The sequence below is a fragment of the Stegostoma tigrinum genome, chromosome 10 (assembly GCF_030684315.1).
Source record: "Stegostoma tigrinum isolate sSteTig4 chromosome 10, sSteTig4.hap1, whole genome shotgun sequence".
NCBI lineage: Eukaryota > Metazoa > Chordata > Chondrichthyes > Orectolobiformes > Stegostomatidae > Stegostoma > Stegostoma tigrinum.
This window is the reverse complement of record NC_081363.1, coordinates 74,885,274-74,905,372: the sequence shown is the minus strand read 5'-3', so window position 1 is coordinate 74,905,372 and position 20,099 is coordinate 74,885,274. Positions and strand designations below refer to the sequence as shown.

The 20,099-nt window shown below is 40.0% G+C and overlaps 1 protein-coding gene across 4 annotated transcripts in view; it reads right to left on the bottom strand.

Annotated features, from left to right (window-relative positions):
• pcnx1 (pecanex 1) overlaps positions 1–20,099 on the bottom strand; it is a 248,492-nt gene that overhangs the window by 45,423 nt on the left and 182,970 nt on the right. For all 4 annotated transcript variants that reach the window (XM_048537155.2, XM_048537157.2, XM_048537158.2 and 1 more), the window contains 5 exons: positions 17,461–17,638; positions 14,974–15,082; positions 13,173–13,302; positions 12,233–12,291; positions 2,187–2,402 (listed from right to left, as the gene is read on the bottom strand). In XM_048537155.2, the coding sequence (XP_048393112.1) occupies positions 2,187–2,402; positions 12,233–12,291; positions 13,173–13,302; positions 14,974–15,082; positions 17,461–17,638 (692 nt within the window). The remainder of the gene's footprint in view (positions 1–2,186; positions 2,403–12,232; positions 12,292–13,172; positions 13,303–14,973; positions 15,083–17,460; positions 17,639–20,099) is intronic.

Here is a 20,099-nt window from a genome sequence, read left to right as displayed (position 1 = left end):
TCTACTAAAAGCCATCTTCTCAAACCACTCTCCCTACTTCCTTAGTTTCTACGTGCAAGGAGTTCTTCTTTGTCACTTAAATTAAGGTGAGCCGAAAGGCTGCCTCCAACATTTCCTTGCCTTTGATTGGCCCATCTGGCTCGATCACTTTTCATGCGGCCCCTCCCTAAGCCCTGAACTTTCATCTTTTTCTTGTTTCTCTTTTTATTTGTCATGCCCTCCCTGAGATAACTTTGTCCTCGAGACTTACTTCCCTTAGTTTTATTCCCATTAAACTGCCAAACATCCAACTTCAACTTCTGGCCTCCATCTTATAATAATGGCCTTGTGTATTAGCTTAGATAGTTAACAACAATTACAATAATAGCTCTTCACTCTCCAGATGTTGACGCACGCTTTTGTTTCTACTGGATGGGAAGAAACTTTCATCAAATAAACATTATCTTCAGCCTTTGCTTCAAAATCCCTTCGCATGGTATAAAATCCAGCCCTTTCCCCAGCAACCTTCTGAGGTTAGGCAAGATTTCACAACTTTCGTGTGCACGCTATTCAAAGATGAGCTTCAAATGCCATTTTCATGCCATCACCAAGGCTACGTAATTCTACTTCAGTAACTTCTATATCACTGTCTCAGCACACCTGTCGCTGAAATTCTCATTCATGCCTTCATTATCTTTAAACTCAACTATTCCAATACACACTTAGATAGGTTTTCATGCCTTTTTCCCCCTTTGGGCGGTTCGAGTAATCCAAAACAGTTCTACCTACATCTTAACTTAACTGGCAGAATGTCATGTTCTCCAAATATCTCTGCGCTCGCTGATCTACACTGGCTCCCAGTCATGCAATGCCCTGATTTAAAAATTCTTATCCTCGTTTTCAAATCCCTCTATTGCATGACCATTCCCTGTCAATGCAATCTTCTCTATCCCTAGAATAACGTGGAAGATCTGTTCTGCTTAGATTCTAGCCTTTGTGAATTCCTTATTTTAATTGTATCACTATTGATGGCTGTTCTTTCATTTGCATAGGCCAAGCTCAAGCTCTGGGAATAACCAATATACCTTTCGGATTTGCCATCTTTCATTGTTCCTTTGGGGTGCACATTAAAACCTATCACTTCTAACATGCTTTTGATCATCTGATATAATATCACCTTGTGGCTTGTATCATACGTTTTGTACAATTCCCTTGTGAAATGCTTTGAGTCATTTCATTATGTTAAAGGTGCTATATAATACGCAATTGTCAATTATTAAAAAAGTCACCAACCTTAAATTTTTTTGAGGGATTGCGGCTCCACCCTAAATATCATTTTGACAGCTAGATGTGGAAGTGTGCATAAATACGATAAACGTGCTCACATTAGGAGGGGGTATCCAATTTTCTCCTTTATAATACGAAGCACTATTAGCTTCTCTGTTAATTCTCATCTCAAATTCTGGACCTATGTAGATGGTCATTTCTGTGTAGTACTGAGGGACTAATCAACTTTAACAGGTACCAGTTTTTGAATGAATATTAAAATAAGACACAGTCTTTCCTCCCAGACTGAACGTAAAACAGTGCACAACACAATTTGACAAGGTGCAGCAATGTTCTCACTGTGTCCTGGTCAATATTTATTCATCATTAAAGGAGACAGTCTGGTCACTCATTGATGTTCGCAGGACCTTGTTGCAGAAATTGTGAAACAGGCAGCAAGAGTTTCCACTCTTAATTGTTATTCAACAACTATAAGATGGAAGGTATGTTTGCATGTATATACATTAATTTGTGAGAAGATGAGGACAACAGCAATCGCACCTTTATTATCCCATCCCTTCTTCCATTATTAAGTAGCTTACTGAAGCTTGCATGTTCTAAATTAGGAGCAACTGGTACAAGAAGGATTTCATAATCAAAGGAACTGTGCCCTTACTACGAGCAAATCAAAAGAATAAAGAAATAAAAAGAGAAAAAAAAACATACGCCACTTTACCCCATGCATAAAAAGTAGTTCCTAAAGATTCGGAAAAAAAATTACAATATTCATTTCACATAAAGTTGACACAATTTAAAGTTTTCTTTTAAAAGAAAGGATAAATTAATAGAACAGACAGGTGTGCGCCAATTTAGAGGAGAAGGCAGAAACTCTTAGAATTTTTAAACTTTCCATTCAGAAATTGGTTGGAATTGACCCTCACCTCTGAACTCCAGGCCCCGGAGTTGGTACGTGACCAAGCCATTTCCTATTTCTATGAGATGAACCAGTGCGTTGAGGTAGTCAGAAGCGAGAATGAAGCAATCCCCAGTACTGAAGTTGCCCCAGCGTCCCAACATCAGGTCCCCACAAAGACTGTGCTGCAGAGATCTTGTCAAATGCTCATAAAAGATGGAATTCAAATTGTTGTCATCTGAACCTACAAAAAGTGAAAACACACCATTAAATGGTTAGATTATGAGATCTGTCTTGGGTTTAGGAATGTACTTCAAATCCATAATGATTCTAACATCACTGTATTGTTAATCACCAGACGACAGCATTTCCCCACCGGTAATGATCCTGACTCTTGAACTGTAAAGATGAACGAACTTGAGTGCTGTTCACAAGTTAGACTATGATGAGGAACTGATATCCGATTATCCAAGTGTTATTTTGTTTAGATACCGTGGCATTGTATTGGATCTCAATAATATCCTCTGGTGTTGGAAATAAATGTTTAAGCATCAGTACTATGTTGCTGTGTCCACTTAAATGAAAACAGTAACCATAGTGTTTGGGTTAAAGCTTCAGAGAGTTATCCTTGAGAATGTAGTGAGCTGCCCTGTGCTTTAGGCACATCCACAAGTGAGGGAATTTCATAATCTACTTGGTTTCTTGTAACTCCCTTACAAATGGATTTTCTCACCGAAGGACGTCTTAGTTAAGCAAACTACTTTGTGTGCACATTTGCTGTATTTTCATAGGCATTTGAGTTTGCAACAGGTAATCCTAGAGATGGGCAATAAATGCTGGCTGAGCCAGCAATGCCCATGTCTCACAAGTGAATAAAAGAACATGAAGTTGGTTTTACTCAAGTGAGAATTTTGTTTTCTTTCTCCTTATAATGTTTTATTTCGTATTTGCAGAGGACCCAGGCATCTGACCAAGTGATTCATCCCAATCCACCTGCCACTACTTCAGTGAAGTGGAACGTCAGGAGATGAATGTGGGCTGGCTGCAGAGTAACCTCTTATCCTGACTGTCCCTCTCCTGCACAGAAAGTGGACATTTGGCATTCACATCTATGAAAGTGTTCTTCTCCATGTGAACCTCCTGGTAATAATGCCAATTTTCTGCTCATTCATCATTCTCCTTAATATTCCTCTGCTTTAAGTAATTACTTAATTATTTTGATGTGCTTTGCTTCAATAACTTGGCAGCTAATTTCATTTTCTAATCACCTGTTGATGGGAAGTTTGAAGAACGTTCCCAGATTAACTATTTTTGTGTACCCTTGTCAGTTGCAAATAATTTTTGGTGCCTACTATTCTTTCGAAACTCTTCACAATCTTGAACACATTTATCAGGTTACTCCTTAAACTTGACAAAAACCCTTAAGTTTTCAAGCCTTTCATCAAACCAATAGCAGCCTCTCTCTGGAAACATTCTTTTCAAACTGTTATGCACTTTTTCTATTTGTTCTTATATCCTTCCAATAATAAGTTACCTGAAACGGCGTGTCAGAATTTAACAGTACCTTAATGAAACTCAACATTACCTACCTGCCAAGGATTTGATTTGCTTCATTTGAGAACTTCTAGATCTTTGTGCCATCCATCATGAAAGTACTATTATGAATACAATTTCTTGTTATCTGTTATATGTTTACAGGATCACCTTTAACAACCCAGATATTGGCAAATGCAGTCACTCTAAACCAAGGCACAAACAGACGAGGGGCAGATCTCATATCTGTGTCCAAAGCCCCCAGGATAACTGTAAAAAGAATTGACAGAGACTATCTGAGAGACGGTGCTCCTGCACATGGGAGATAGTTGATGAGGCCACGCTCCTACAGTCACAGAGTGCTGTCTCCTGTGTAATTGCTGGTAGGGGATGCCAGAGAAGTCAGCTGCATGGGAGGACGTGGAGAAGGTGGTTGCGGGTGCTGGGTGCAGGCAGCGGTACAAACATACTGCTGAGAAAAGGAGGCTACATGAAGAATGAGGGGACTGGGAAGGTTGTGGGGGATCAAGTCAGAGGAGACTGCAAGGGGGTTGGGAGAAGATGGCTGAGCGAGAAGGGGGGACAGAGAATGAAGAATTTACAAAGCAAAGAGAACAAGAATGCAGGGAAATTGGTTGGAGGACCCTCGGGTGTTCGAAGGAGGTTTCCAGAGACCAGTTAAGGGGAGACAGCCACGAGGAGGCTTGGGGAGGTCATAAGAGAGTTGGAGCAGGAAGGATAGGAAACTAAACAGGAAGAAGAAGACAAGCCTAAAAGACAGTGAAGGAAGAGGCAGTAAGTGGCCAGAGGGAGTATGCAAGAGGGGCAAAGGAGAAGGCTGCAAAGTAGCATGATGAAGGAGGAGATGTGTCCATGAGTGGAGAAGGCAATGGGCCTAAGGAGGGGAGAACTGGAAGCTGTAATGGAGTGTGGGAAGAGCAGAGGATGGCCTTAACTGGGAAGAGGCTGGTGAATAGAACGAGCCTGAACCAGGGTGCAAAGGAGAAAGAACAGTTTTTAACCAGTCCACAAAGACAATCAGCTAACTGGGAGTTGGGAAAACTTGAAATCATTGAGATAATAAATTCCTTGCAAATGAGCACAGAATTCCTAGCTCAAAACTGCATGTGTTCAGAAGCTAATATATGGGGTTAAATATGTTGCATGATATTGTAAAGAATATTGTGTTAGCTGCTAAATTTAAGTTAGAGACTGCATCTGAGAGTTAGTAAAGAAGGTGTTAACTGCCTGGTAAAATGTTCCAGCTTTGTGCATATTCAATAGAAATGCACGAACTGTGACCTCACCAATCTACCGAAGACGTGTTGGAGGAATGGACTTGTGTGGGTTAGTTATTTTGAAAATAACTTAACTTACCATTTTACCAAATTACCTATTGTCACGTGCCAGCTTCAACACTGAGATATCTAGGAATTTAGTGCTTTCCTTGTTAGATGTGGTTCTGTCTTTCAATGGAAGGGTTATAATTATTGAGGATGTTGATTACTTCTTATAATTCTACTACTGTGCCAGGCATAACATCCACATCAAACCCAATACAGAAAATAACGTTATATTGTAACAGCGTGAGTTAGCGAGAATGGAAATACAGCTCCCAAAAACCAAATCAAAGCCTTCTAAAAAATTTTAAGACCCCTCCTCTGTATCTCTATTCTATGTAAGATTTTAGCATTTAAGGTGTTCTTCTGTTCCTTATTCCTAATCTACATTTTTCTACATTGAACTATGTCTGCTACTTTCCTTGCTGATGTATCAACGTCTCTCTCCTGCTCCCAATGACAGCATGATTAAGATTTGGAATAGAGTTCATAGAGGACAGGAAATGTAAGCGTACACCTTACTGGTCTGTTGGAACTGCTTTTGAATTGTGGCAATCCATGGATTCCAAGATCCATGCAAATTCAAACCTGCACACCTCAAGATTAACTTGTTTTAGCAGAAGCAAAGCTCAACACCCAATGGGAGGATTATAAAGGCTGTTCCGAATGGTCATTATTAAGTGTGGTAACAGGAAATTTGCCATTTCTGGAGTAGCAGTCGCCCGTAACAAAAATGTTGGTTGTATTAGAGCATAATCAGGACAAATATCAGTGCTTTTGTTCCTCACAGCCAGAAGCACTTCCAAGACTGATTTATAACACAGGTGGAGGAAAATCACTGTTGGCATGTCTTCCAGTGGCCTGATCAAACAAAAGCTTTGAATTTTATATGTCAGCTGACTACATTTTTCAGAAATCTTCATAGTACATTTCATACGGTGAATCATGATGAATAAGAGGAATATATACTGCACAGAAAAAATCTCGCAACCATTTTATAGGCCTCACAAGAAGCTAAAAGATGAATGACTAGTTAATCAAGTGCTGACAAAGCAATGTTAGGAAGGAGACTAAAAGAACTCCCTTGTAAGTTTCAGAGACTACAGTTTGATCTTTGACATCACCAATAAGACAAAGCCTTAACTTTTTGCCAAATATTTCAGAAATGAACAAGGATAAAAGGCTACACTGGGCAGAAGGGAGAAATTAGGAAAGTCAAGTCTTGGGTCAAGAGATGTCTTTCCAAAGATTAGTATCAAAGTGGCAGGTCAGGCAATAGTGAACACATAAAGCAGAGATGTATAAAAACAACAAAAACAAAGTTGCTGGAAAAGCTCAGCAGGTCTGGCAGCATCTGTGGAAGTGAACAAAAAAAGAATTAACGTTTCAGGTCCGGTGACCCTTCCTCAGAACTGATGGTGGCTGGAAATATGCAGAAAATAGGGAGCTGGGTAGGGTAGGGAGTAAACGATAGGAAAGAGCCCAAAGAGAGAGAAAAGACAGTTGGACAGACAAAGGAGTTGCTAACAATCAGGCTGGGAGGGTGAATAGTTGTTAATGGGGAATACTAGTGACTAAAGAAGCACGAATAAAAGCATTCAAGTAAAAGAGGAGTTTGGAGTAATATAGCACTTGGAAAAAAAAGGGAGCCACAATGTGCATCAGCCATTTAGTGATTTAAAGCTAGATACTTTACACGTACAAGAGAGATTAACTACCAATGAGGACTCAGTCGAATATATGAAGTATTTTGAGCAGACTGGAGTTCATGGGAGGTGGAGGATGTACAGCCTGCAAGGACAACGCTGGATTAGTCAATCTGGTCATGCAGAGGTGGTGAGGTGGGAGACAGAGATGACGCTGGGAACATAGAAGCAAGAAGTCTTTGCATTGCAGTACACTACAAGTTAATTAACTCAACTTGGGGCTAAGCCGGTGCCAAGGTTACCAACAACCTGGTTTGACTGAAGAAAATGACAAAGTAGTATGATTTCTGGATGAGGCTGAAGGCAATAATCTTGATTATCTTAATATTTAGTTGTTGGAAGACAAGGTTTACCCAAAGAGTGCAGATGTCAAAGTCGTCCAATAAAATGGTGGCGGTCAAGAATTTAAAAAAATACACTGGACATGCACAGTTAAGCATCATCTGCTTTACTATTAAAATGACCTCAGACATCAGTGGTGCAGCATGTATATGAGATATTACAGTAAACAGATGATTAATCTTTATGTACTTAGGAGGTGATAATGCAAAAGTGCGAAGGGAGAATTTTGGCTGAAGACAATGATCAGACAGCTAAAAGCTGAACTACATAGGGAAACTCTGTTAAAGTCCTATAGAAATAAATCTTGTACTAGATGCAATAGGTGGACATGTTGAGTACAGCAAAGCAACTACACAGAAATGAGGTAACAGGATCATAATTGAACAATTTATGACTTCAGACTATTGGATGTCATGAGGCAATCAGAAAGTGGGATTTGGACAGAACCAACAAGTACAGATGTGAGAGCTGAAACCATAATAAGCAGATAAGGATAGGATTCTTGGCAGCGTGGAGGAACAGAGGGATCTTGGTGTGCAGATACATAGATCCCTTAAAACGGCCACCCAAGTGGACAGGGTTGTTAAGAAAGCATATGGTGTTTTGGCTTTCATTAACAGGGGGATTGAGTTTAAGAGTCGTGAGATCTTGTTGCAGCTCTATAAAACTTTGGTTAGACCGCACTTGGAATACTGCGTCCAGTTCTGGGCGCCCTATTATAGGAAAGATGTGGATGCTTTGGAGAGGGTTCAGAGGAGGTTTACCAGGATGCTGCCTGGACTGGAGGGCTTATCTTATGAAGAGAGGTTGACTGAGCTCGGTCTCTTTTCATTGGAGAAAAGGAGGAGGAGAGGGGACCTAATTGAGGTATACAAGATAATGAGAGGCATAGATAGAGTCGATAGCCAGAGACTATTTCCCAGGGCAGAAATGGCTAGCACGAGGGGTCATAGTTTTAAGCTGGTTGGTGGAAAGTATAGAGGGGATGTCAGAGGCAGGTTCTTTACGCAGAGAGTTGTGAGAGCATGGAATGCGTTGCCAGCAGCAGTTGTGGAAGAAAGGTCATTGGGGTCATTTAAGAGACTGCTGGACATGCATATGGTCACAGAAATTTGAGGGTGCATCCATGAGGATCAATGGTCGGCACAACATTGTGGGCTGAAGGGCCTGTTCTGTGCTGTACTGTTCTATGTTCTATGTTCTATATCATGGAGTCGTTAGGATATAGAAAGAGGCCGCTTGCCCCACTGACTCTAACTGATGAGTTGGGATCTGAGCTACGTCTCTATACTATTATTCTAGGCCTGACTGGGTTACTAACCATGCAACATTACCATTATGCTGTTGTACTCAAACCAAGAAACTCCATTCATGATAAACCATTAGATGGTCAGATACAATATGGGACAGAACACTCTCTATATTCACCTCCTCAAATGCATCTTAACTCTATTCTCACAAGAGCACAACTTAATCTAATTTTCTCATTTCCTGCACCTGTAATCTTTATGGCCTGAGGTTAGCTATCAGCACTTTGCTGACTGCATTACTCACTAGAAATTGTAATGAAACTGTTCAAATTCATTACAGTTGAGGCCTTAATAGGCTTCAGAGTAAAGGGTCTTTCAACGAATTAGACTGGGCTAAATCCGAAGGGAGATAAAAACGTGATGAACTGCAACATTCAATGTTCTTTATAGAGGTACTGTACTGAACTGCTTATTGTAGGTTACTTATAGGAATATGAACTGGCGATTATAAATAAGTAATGTAAAAACTAGTTTTTTTTCATTGCTTTTGTGATAACACAACATCCAGCATTGTACAGGCCATAACTGCATGGCAAAGTGACAGCCAGAGATTTTCCATTGTTAAGAATGGCAAACCTCAACATGCAGGCTGAATTGCACCATCAAACCCTCAACACATCCCACTGTGAATAATAAGGGATATTTTTGCCTGTCCAAATATTGTGAAACATACATCATATGATCACAATATAAATAACAGTACACAGTTCAGCTGACTAGATGGCTAGTTTGCAACCGTGACACCAGTAGCACAGGCTTAAGTGTCGTTAGCAGCGGAGGTCACTATGAAGGTCCCATCTCTTCAACCTCATCCCTCACCTGAGGCATGACAATCTTCAGGGTGAATTCACCCCCCGTTGTCTCTCTTTAATGAAGGAGCAGCCCTATGATCTCCTGGGACTATGGGGACTTTACTTTTACATCCAAATTCATTAAAAACTCGGAAATGCTGTTTAATAGACTTGTACAACATTTTTAAATTGGATGTGCCAAGATTTGCCAAATGCTATTTTTATTTAATGTTTCTATACTCTCAAGAAGCATATGTATTGACAAGCAGGATAATTTAGTATGCACAAAAAGTTCAGTCACCCATCATAGAGGAATTAAATGCAGACGTGTGCAATTCTGGTTTTCCTGCTGGAGGAAGGATGTTGTGAAACTTGAAAGGGTTCAGATAAGATTTTAAGGATGTGGCCTGGGTTAAAGGATTTGAGCTATAAGGAGAGGCTGTATAGGCTGGGGCTACTTTGTTGGAGGCTGAGGGTTGACCTTATAAAGGCTGATGAGATCATGACGGGCATGGACAGGGGGAACAGACAAGGTCTTTTCCCGAGGGTGGGGGATTTGAACTCTAGATGGCGTAGGATTAAGGTGAGAGGGGAAGATTTAATAGAGATCCAAGAGACAACATTTTCCACACAAAGGGTGGTATGTGTATGGAATGAGCTGGTGGTGGTGGAGGCTGGTACAATTACAACATTTAAAAGGCATCTGGATGGGTACATGAATAGGAAGGGTTTACAGGGATAATGGGCCAAATGCTGGCAAATGGGATTACACTTATCTAGGATATTTGGCAGGAATGGACAAGCTGGACCAAAGGGCCTGTTTCTATGTTGTACAGATCTGTGACTCTATAAGACTCTAACTTAGAGAATTAGACAGGAGATTACAAAGATAGGCTATATGAGATTCAAAAACATGGATGAGCATTTTAAGGTTAAGATATTGATTAAATGGAAGTGCAAGGGCAACGCATAAAGAGGGTAAGAGTTAGGGCATGCAAAGCAAAGCTTTGGGTGATCTCATGTTTACAGAGGGAAATATGTGTGTTTAATGCAGTGTGTTTAAGCAATCAACTCTGGAGGTAATGAAGGTACGAATGGAGGCTTGGGCTGAGGCAAAGGTGGAGTCAGGAAATGTTGCTGATTTGAAAATAGCTGGCCAAAGTGTTGGCATGGCTCAATGGTCTGCGAACAAACTGGTGAAACTGAAGTCAGCTGCCAGGGCAAGAGATGGAGTCAATAGCTAGGGAATAGAGTTTGGAGTATAGTAGGCAATGGCTTTGGTTCTCTCAATACGTAAGTGGAGGACATTTTTTCTTGCCAGGATTGAAAGTCAGTCAACTAGTTTGATAATTTAACAAGATTGGAAATGGTGATGGTGAGGGCGAGGTATTAAGTGAAATTGGAAAACATTAATTATGAATAGGCATGAAATCCACCCAAATGTCTGTGGTAAAATAAAACATCACAGAAGCATCACAAAAAGTAGCTCTGAGCAACACAAAAGAAATATTATGTTGGAGAGAGTGTGTGCTGTTGCTCCACATCTCTCCGTAAATCTAGTACTGCTAGAAGTGAAAACTTCAATTTTCCAACTCAACAACCTCTCTGGTTACCAGAGAAAATCCAGTTTCCCATGATCGCTTTTATGGAAAATGTGTCCTGATCTACCTCCTAAGCAACCTTTACTTCTAAATTTTAAGATTATGTCATTGCATTCTTGATTCATCCATTATTCAAAATTATTTCCTATTTTTCTACCCTACTGTATCGTTTAAAGCTTTTAATCACCATATAATATTATTAATATCTGCTGATTCCAATTGAATCTCCCATAAATTAATTTGCCTAAGATACCTTGTGCAGTGTAGCATTGTTGACACTGGTGCAATACCAGTATGACTTTTGGGGTAAAAAGGGATGGTCACTGCACAGTTGCACTGCATCACTTAGAGTATTTATGAGTTCTGCAAAGTTGTATTGTACTCAGATGAATTCCACCAATTTTATTTGGCAAATTGGCAACATCGAAGCATTTGCTCCACTGAAGCTTTCAATAACACATTAGTTCTAGTGAGCAGTACAAGTATCAGTACAAAATGAAAAATGACTGACACATGTAGTTGAGCTGAACTGAGATGAAGATCAATTCTGAATACTTTATAATTCTATCTTGAAAAAAAGCTCAGACTGATTCCCCATCTGAAGTGAGCATATTTACAAAGGGCAAAGTCAGTGATAGGTGTGCAAACAGTGGCAAGTTAAAAGAGGGTTTAAGAAATAAACATTGGGCAAAATTCAAAGGTATCTTTTCTGCTGTTTGGAGGTGGGAGGCATTTAATCAGGTGGAAGAGCATGGGGGACCCTCACCACTTTCGTGGCTCCATCCAATAAAGTCCAGCGTGAGAGGCTTATGGATGGCCTTCCCCATGAATGCTAACTGAGGCCTGCTTAGTGGCTTCATCCATCTGTCCAAGAGTCACAATGCCTGAAGTTTGAAGAGCAAATCCTGTCGAGTTTGCTTATGGGTGTCTGAGTGGGGTATGGTCATTGTCAGGCATTAGAAGGGGTGGCTCTGCTGAAAGTCACTCCCTTGCCTCCCACCACCCCACCCACAAAGCCCCAACTCACATCCTGCCCTCAGTCATATTGGTCCCTCAGTGATCCTGGGCCTCTGGTGAGTGGACCACTGGAAGCTGTCACCACTCCCAGTGAATGCTGATGGAAAAGAAGAGTTTACGGCTTCCGACTGGTCAGCAGAATTCAGTAATCGTGCCAGGATCCTTAATCCAGGGTACGGCCTAAAGTCAGCTACTTAAGTATCCAATACACTACAACTTTATAGGGCTCCCACCAGGTCTTCAGCCAGTAGTTAACATCTTCATCATTCACATCAATTTTCACGTGGAGCTTCAGGCTAATACCAGGGCTGAGAGAATGAGGATAGACTATGTAAACTTGAAGATTAAGGTATAATTCAATTGCCGTGAAGAAGCTTCTGCTTGATTTACATTTATGTAATATAATAGTTTCTAGAAAGCCCATCATATCTTACCTGGGTTTCTGTCAAGTTGAGAAGCTAATCTGGTGTTTGAATGATCCACCCGCTTGGTGCTACAAGACAAAGTGAAGTTTTAACACAGAATTCTGCAGCACACAAAGTTAAAATTGCAAAAGTCAGCAATGACACACATTAAATTAATCAGAGACTGCCAAGAATGGGAGCTCAGTTTCACAAGTGCTCCACCCACCCAGCTCAGAAATCATAATCTCAGCCCAATGGAACGCTAGCTGCTACTTGAGAGGGAAAGAGAGAAGGTATAAAGCAATTAAGTGATAATGACACAGACTCCAGGGGCTGGTAATAGAATGGCACTGGAAGGAATCTGGTGGGTAAGAGGTGAAGGGAGTAGAAACTAGCCTTTCATTTCTGATATCAGGCTTCAAATCTACTTTGAGATGTCTCTTCTGCCTGCCAGCTATAGGTGCCAAGAAAATACAAGGTTGAATAGTTGCAATGCAGTGCCTGGTGGTTACATTTTAACAGAACAACATAGTCCTTTAATTCTTAGATTATGCAATCTCACTTAATTTACAGGAAAGATGGGGGAACGGGGTAAAGGATACAGTGCTCTCATCTAGTATGTCAGATGAGGTACTACTTTAGAGAAAAGGGTGTTATATTTGTATCTAACTGTGTTATTCTTGTTTTGCAAATGTCTAATGTAGACACTGCATGCCTGAAATGAGAATTCATTAATTTTCCTGTGACAAAATTTCTGCCCTATGGATAGTAAATGTTAACTTCTTAAACTAGATGCTAATGTACTGTTGGCATTACCTAGTGTTGATAACAAGAATCCCAATGTGACCAAGTGAAGAAAAATGGCAATTTAAGATGTATCAAAGAGAAAATTGCTTGTATTTTTTAAATAGTATATTTCTTTTACCAACATGTGTTAAATTTATTAATACACAATGTTCAATGCACTTACTTGTAGTCTCTTTCCCAGAACTTGACTGGGCGTACATATGAAGTAATGAATATTGCACTTCCAAGGAATGGGTTTAAAGGAGTTGAGAATAAAGCTGATACCACTGCCTGGATGAACAACATGGCTGAATCTAAAGAAAGGCATGTTAAGGAATAAAAAAATCATAACACCACCACACACTACAGTGAAACCCCTTGGAATGATGGCATACACCATCAAACCCTCTCTTGAGGCATTTTCTATTTGTCCAACAGCTGCACCCCTTCAGACTTGGCTTCCTGTTGTATTAACAACGTCACTGCATCTGCTGGAATGGTACCTTAGTACACAGCGTTCAGTTTCTTAATTTCTCCAAGAACAATGTAAAACAAGCAAACAACAACGGCCACAAGAAATTGATCAGTTCCATCCTTTCAAGAAATACCACTGAAAGTACTAAATGAGTTCACACACCCATGCCATTATTTCTTCCAAGTTTTGTGTACATGGAATCTTTACTACTGATTTGAAATAGACTATGGAGCACTATCGTTCAACACGGCCAGCTGTCTGTAACTGGATTGCAGTTGTGCTATACATTGTGCTAATAACTATGTCAAATGTTGGCTCAAATACTTATCATGGACATGTTAAAATGATTTCCCTCTGCAATTCAGCTTTTAGCCGATATAAATGATACACAGAGACGCAGAAGATAGGAGCAGGGAAGGCCATTCAGCCCTTCGATGCTGCTCTGCCATTCTTCACAATCATAGCTGATCATTGAACTTAATGGCCTAATCATGCTTTCTCCGTAAAACCTTTGATCCCATTCACCCCGAGTGCTATATCTAGACGCTCATTATAGCCAGATTGTTGATCCAAAGACCTAGGTAATGTTCAGGGCACCCAGGTTCGAAAACCACCAGGGCAGATGGTGAAATCTGAAGTCAACAGAAGTCTTGAATTAGGAGTCTAATGATGATCATGAAACCACTGTCAATGGTCAGAAAAACCTCTCTGTTCACTAATGCCCTTTAGGGAAGGAAATTGCCTAGACTACATGTAACTCCAGACCCACAGCAATGAGGCTGACGCCTAACCGCCCTTTGGGCAACTAGGGAACGGCAATAAATGTTGGCCTAGCCAGTGATACCCTCATCCTGTAAATGGATAAGAAGAAATTTTAACCAAAAGAACTGTGGATGCTGTAAATCAGGAGCAAAAAAATCCAGACCAACTGCAGTTCTGAGCAAGGGTCACCGGACCCGAAACATTAACTGTTTTGTCCTCCACAGATGCTGCCAGACCCAAGGAGAAATTTTAACTGGTTGATTTTCACAAAACAGTATTGATGGCGTTCTATGAACACAAAGCTACCAATGTAAATTGTCTAACTGACAAGAGTTAAGTTCAGCATGGGATACCAGATTATAGTTTACGCTTAAAAGCTGTTAATCTGATAATAATCTGTAATGGAGATCACAAAACACAGGAACTACTCTGAGTACCTTATCTTTTAAAATAAATGGTACTGTAACACTACTGTGCAATAACATTAATTGCCTTTGCGATTAGATTTCATCTAATGTCATTTGAGTGTTTTATTATTGTTGAGCTGCTGCTCTCGTTTAGGTTTTTATTACAATAGGAGGGTAACTACTCTTTGAGCATTAGGCTAGCCCAAGTTCACAGCTAATACTTAACTCTCAAAACTGACAGGCAGATGTCGACAAAATCCTGTGTTGCAAGTGCAGTAAATAGTGCAGCAAATAGAGATACAAACAACAGTAATAATTCCTAAATTATGAGTACAGGATACGAGGTACAGCAAAGGGTTGAGCAAAAGCATGGAACGCCGATCCCCATGTGATTTGCCAAGGAGCAATGTAGGTGTAGACAAATCTTAATTTGTAGAAAAGTTCCCACAACTAAAATCAAAAAGAAAAATATTAAGTGTATACATTAGCACTCTTTACTTTCATGTTACATTTGAATAGAATACTGATTGAAGTTGGATTGCTAAAAGATTTAGTTTGATGATGGTTTTGATGACTTGATTCCATGATAGTATTACTAAGTTATTGCATTTTATTTCCTTAGTTAACACTTCACCTAGCAATATTTCCTCTAGTGTATGCCTCACAGAACTTCAGCTGTCACATGAAGATCATGAATGTGTATCTAAATGTTTCATGTGCTCAGGACCAAGGATGCTTAAGTCCACTCTCTCTGATTTGTGGTTCTGTCTCATTTTGCCTCACTAGTCATCTGTGTTTTGCCATTGCACTCCAAGAGATTAAATAAAAATATGAGTAATACTGAAGACGTGAAAAATCTATCAGAAAAGCACTTACAATCATTCTGGGAAACTGCAGCTAATATTTATGCAGCTGGCATCATCAAGGCAACTGCAGCTGGCACGATTTCTGCTGAAATTCTGAAATGTACTCCTGGCAAGACTGCACAACCTCTTACTCCTCATCATGGGATAGGAGCTCATCCTGGGGGAGTGAGAGATGCTGTGGCGATCCTGAATTTATTTAAGCAGGAGGACGAGTCTGATTGCATTAACTACAGAGAGGTCTCCTTGTGATCTGCTACGGGGAAGATTGTTGCAAGCATCACCCTAAACCACCTCTGTAGCAGCAAAAAACTCCTTCAAGAGTCACAGTATAGTCTCTCCCATTGAGAAGCACAACAGATCTTTACTGAGCAGCAAAGTCTCAGAATGTCTGAGGTCTTTTCTGACACCATAAAATTGTCTGACCTTGTTAACCACAAAGGTTTAACAGTATTCTCACAAAACTTGGGATGATCTCAAATTTGTTACCACCAACATGTACTTGCACCATGAAAACACACAAGCTGTGTCCTCACCAACAGAAACACCACAGGCATTTGATGAAAACTGGGTTCAAACAACTTTGAGTAATTGAATAAACTCTCCACTTCTCAGTTACAGTATTACATCTCAACTCTAGCATACTACCCACAATTGTGTAGATAATCTACAAAACAGCTGGAAATTGTTCAGTCTATACCTCCTTCAATCCAAAATTAAAATCACTTCAACTTAGTCAATGAGCTTCTGTATGCAAAAGACACTTGCTCACAAAGCTCAATGAGACACTTAGCTTCAGGTCACTGGTGACTTCTTCCCTGAAACACATGAAAAAGAGAGCCTTTCACTAAGCTTCTAGGAAACTAAGGCTCATCAGCTTCACAGCACCAATTCTATTGACAATTAGGATCAAAGATGAAAATCTTAGAAAATGTGGAACATTTCTTGGTAGCATTCTCTTGCAAAGACTGGCAAAGACAATAAATTTAATCAGCATCTTCAATTTGCCTATTCAGCCTTCAATTGAATGGTGAGAAGAGAACTTGAGGACCCAGTGTTTCAAACCCAATCATAAGGTCCAGGGTTTACCTCAGAGACTCGAACAATCTCAAAATCCTGCAGATCTTGTGGCAAGGAAAGTGATCTGTCAGCAGTGTTCACTTCTAAGGCAATGTGCCAAGCATCAAGGCACTAATCATTTAAAAGTGGCTCTGCTTGGTTGGACACATATTTTGTATGCCTGACGATAGATTCCTAAAGTAACCGGTCTACTCAAAATTTGTTTGTGTCAGGAGACTTTCAGGAGAACAGCAGGATCATATTAGGGATGTCCTCAAAGCCTGGAAGAGGTCAAACATCCCTGCCAACTTACAGGAGTACATGGCTTGTGACTGTCAAAAACACAGAAGGCTCAGTTGGGAAGGCACTGAGACATTTTGTTGGGAATATTCAAAAGGTGAAGTTGAATCATGAGACATATACAGCATAAAGAATGACCACCCTATCAACAACTCTACAGCAGCAATACGTTGAGGGCAGTGGTTAATGTTTCACCAAATCCAAATGCTGCAAAGCTGATGGAGCCACCATAAATGGATGGCATGAAGTGTGACTATGGCCATCAGTTCCGACAACTGAACACATCACATCAACCTGTCCACTAAACCATGTTGCAGAATGCACCGATTTCAATCACTTGGTGTCTCAGGAGGCCTGCAAGGATAGCCAAACAAGACACCCTACTGCAAGTTTTGCAAGTCATATGAACACAGCAGTCAGTACGTAAAAGGCAACTAGATTTCACCCGAAATTAACTGTTATCGTTCAATATATGATACATGTAACATATGTAAAATCTGAACTGTGCAACATCTGTCTCTCTGCTGATCTTTCTAGTCTTGACAAAGAGCTAAACAAAGTGTTTATTTTACATCAGCCACTTGTATTTTTGTTCTTATAACATACCTTACTGAACAGTATAGACATGAAGAAAAGGTCCAAAAGCAAAGTCTCTGAAAAAGTTTTGTAATCAAAAGTGAAGAACAGCACAGTGAAAACAACAGTTACATATTGGTACGTAGGACTGCTGTAAGAAGATCGAAGCAATTTCATCCCTGCGATGGTGATCATTAATGCACCAAACCTGGGGAGAGGACAGAATTGGTTCTTGAGAGTACCATACATAATCAACTGCACCAAGTCAACAAAAATATGAGCATTAAATCATTCAGGTTATCAATAATTCTATTCCAAATGAATAATGTCATTTTCTATTAAACTGAACGTATATAGTAATAAATACGCAAATCCATGCATTTTTGCATTTCCTTGAATACAACAGTCCAACTATCTAACTGTACCTTCAATATGGTACTAAAGTTATTAATCAGATCAAAAACTCTCATTCCACAAAAAACCTGATGGGATCCATTACCACTTCACTTGAAAAATTACGATTTAAGAACGTTAAATGTCTTCTTTAAATAATATAGAAAAGATGGCAAAATGGTCTGGTCAATGGGCTAGCAATCTTGAGGCCCAGAAAAAGCTCTGGGGATAGGGATCCACATCACACTAAGGCTGTTCTTGAAATGTGAATTCAATTGATGAGCCTCAAATTATAAAGCTGGCCTCATGGTTGATGGCTGTAAAAACCCATCTGGCGCAGTCATGTTCTTTAGGTAAGGTAGGAAATCTCCCATTCTCCCCAGGCCTGGCCTACAATTGGCTTCAGACCCAACGCAACAAGGTTGACATTTAACAGCTCTCAAAGGGTAGTGTGGGATGGACAACAAATGCTGACCTTGCCAATGATGTCCATGTCCTGCACAAGAATCGAAATGGCAGCAAACATTCCTAATTTAAAGTGCGCTCAACACCAATATATACTTACAAACTTCAAAATCTGTACATGAACAAATCTATGAGCATAAACAGTCAGAAGTCATTCAACCTGTCGAGGCTTCTCTGTCATTCAGTATGATCACAACGGATTAAACACATCAACTGCCTTTTACCAAACTATCCCTTTGTGCCATTGACAATCAAACTTTACACTTCAGATGTAATCAAAATTTAAACTTTCACAGCCCTTTGGGGCACACAGTCTTAAAGATTCATCACTATCTGGGCAAAGAAATTTCCCTTCGTCTCAGTCCTAAATAGCACCCTCTTATTTTAAATAATTGTCAACCTGGGGATACATCCGATATGCATCTACCCTGGCTATTGTTGAAAGCTACAAAATGCTTGAAATCATTCATTCTTTGAAACTCGAAAGAACAGAGGCACAGATTGTTCCATCTCTCTTCATAAAAGAGTCCCACCATCCTAGTTTTTTAACCAATCCTTAATCCATGGCAGTACATTATTTGCTATCCCACATGCTTTAATTTTCAAAATCAACATCCAGTGGAGGACCATACCAAAAGTCTTCTGAAAATCCAAACATACTGCATCCAGACTCCAATTTATCAAATTTTCTTTAAAACGTCCTCAAAAACTATGACAAGCTCATCAAACAGGATTTTCCATTTGCAAATGTTTCCTGACTATACCCAATCTGATTATTTTTATCCAAGGATCCAGTCATTATAACCATTAGGATAGGTTCTAATGCATTCACTACTGATGTAAGGTTGGTAAGTCTATAATTCACAGATTATTTAAGGAAAGGAGCAAAGGAAAAATAAAAAAGGTAACGTCACCACAGTCTCACCAGACCAGAGGTCTGCTTTGCCATTCGAGAAGGACAACCAGTGATGGTTTAACCTGAGTGTTACCACGAGTCAAGTGAGGGGAAAGGTTATGAAGGCCAGTCCTTCATGTAACCTCAGCTGGTGCACCAGCTGAACTCATGCTGTTTGTATCACTTTGCATTGTAAACCAGCCATCCAGCAACTGCTTTAAAAAATCTCAATCTTAAAAACAGGGTGACATTTGTAAACTTCCAATCTGCAGAAGTCATTGCTGAATCCATGGAGTTTTGGAAGATACTCGCCAATGTATTAACTATCTCTATCGCCACGTCCTTCAAAACTCTGGGATGTAGACCATTAGGTCCCAGGAAGCTACCAAATTTCAGCCCCATTGATCTCTCTAGTACTACCTTCGTACTGATTTCTTTCAATTGCTCATTCTCCTTAATCACTTGAACCTCTAATTCTGGGAGACTTCCTATAGCTTCCTAAGTGGAAAAAACACAAAGTAATCACTTACTTTCTCTGTCACTCCTTCATTCCCCATTATAAATTGCCTCGACTCAGCTTCCAATGGATTCACATTCGTCTTAGTCAAATATTTCTTTTTTAACATACCTGGAGCAGGTGTCACAGGTCATTTTTGTTTTTTGCTAGATGGCAATTGTATCTGTTCCTTCATTCCTAATCAGTTTCTTGGCTTGTCTTTGCTGTATTTTATAATCATACCCATCCTCAGATTTATTACTATTTCTGGCCATCTTATCAGCTTTCTCAAAACAAAATCCTTAAAGTCCTTTGTCAGGCATGGTTGGCCAATCTTTGAGTTTTTGCACCTTGGTTGAATGTATTGTTGCAGTAACCCCATTGATTTTTTTTTAAAAAGCAGTTCATTGCCTTTGCATA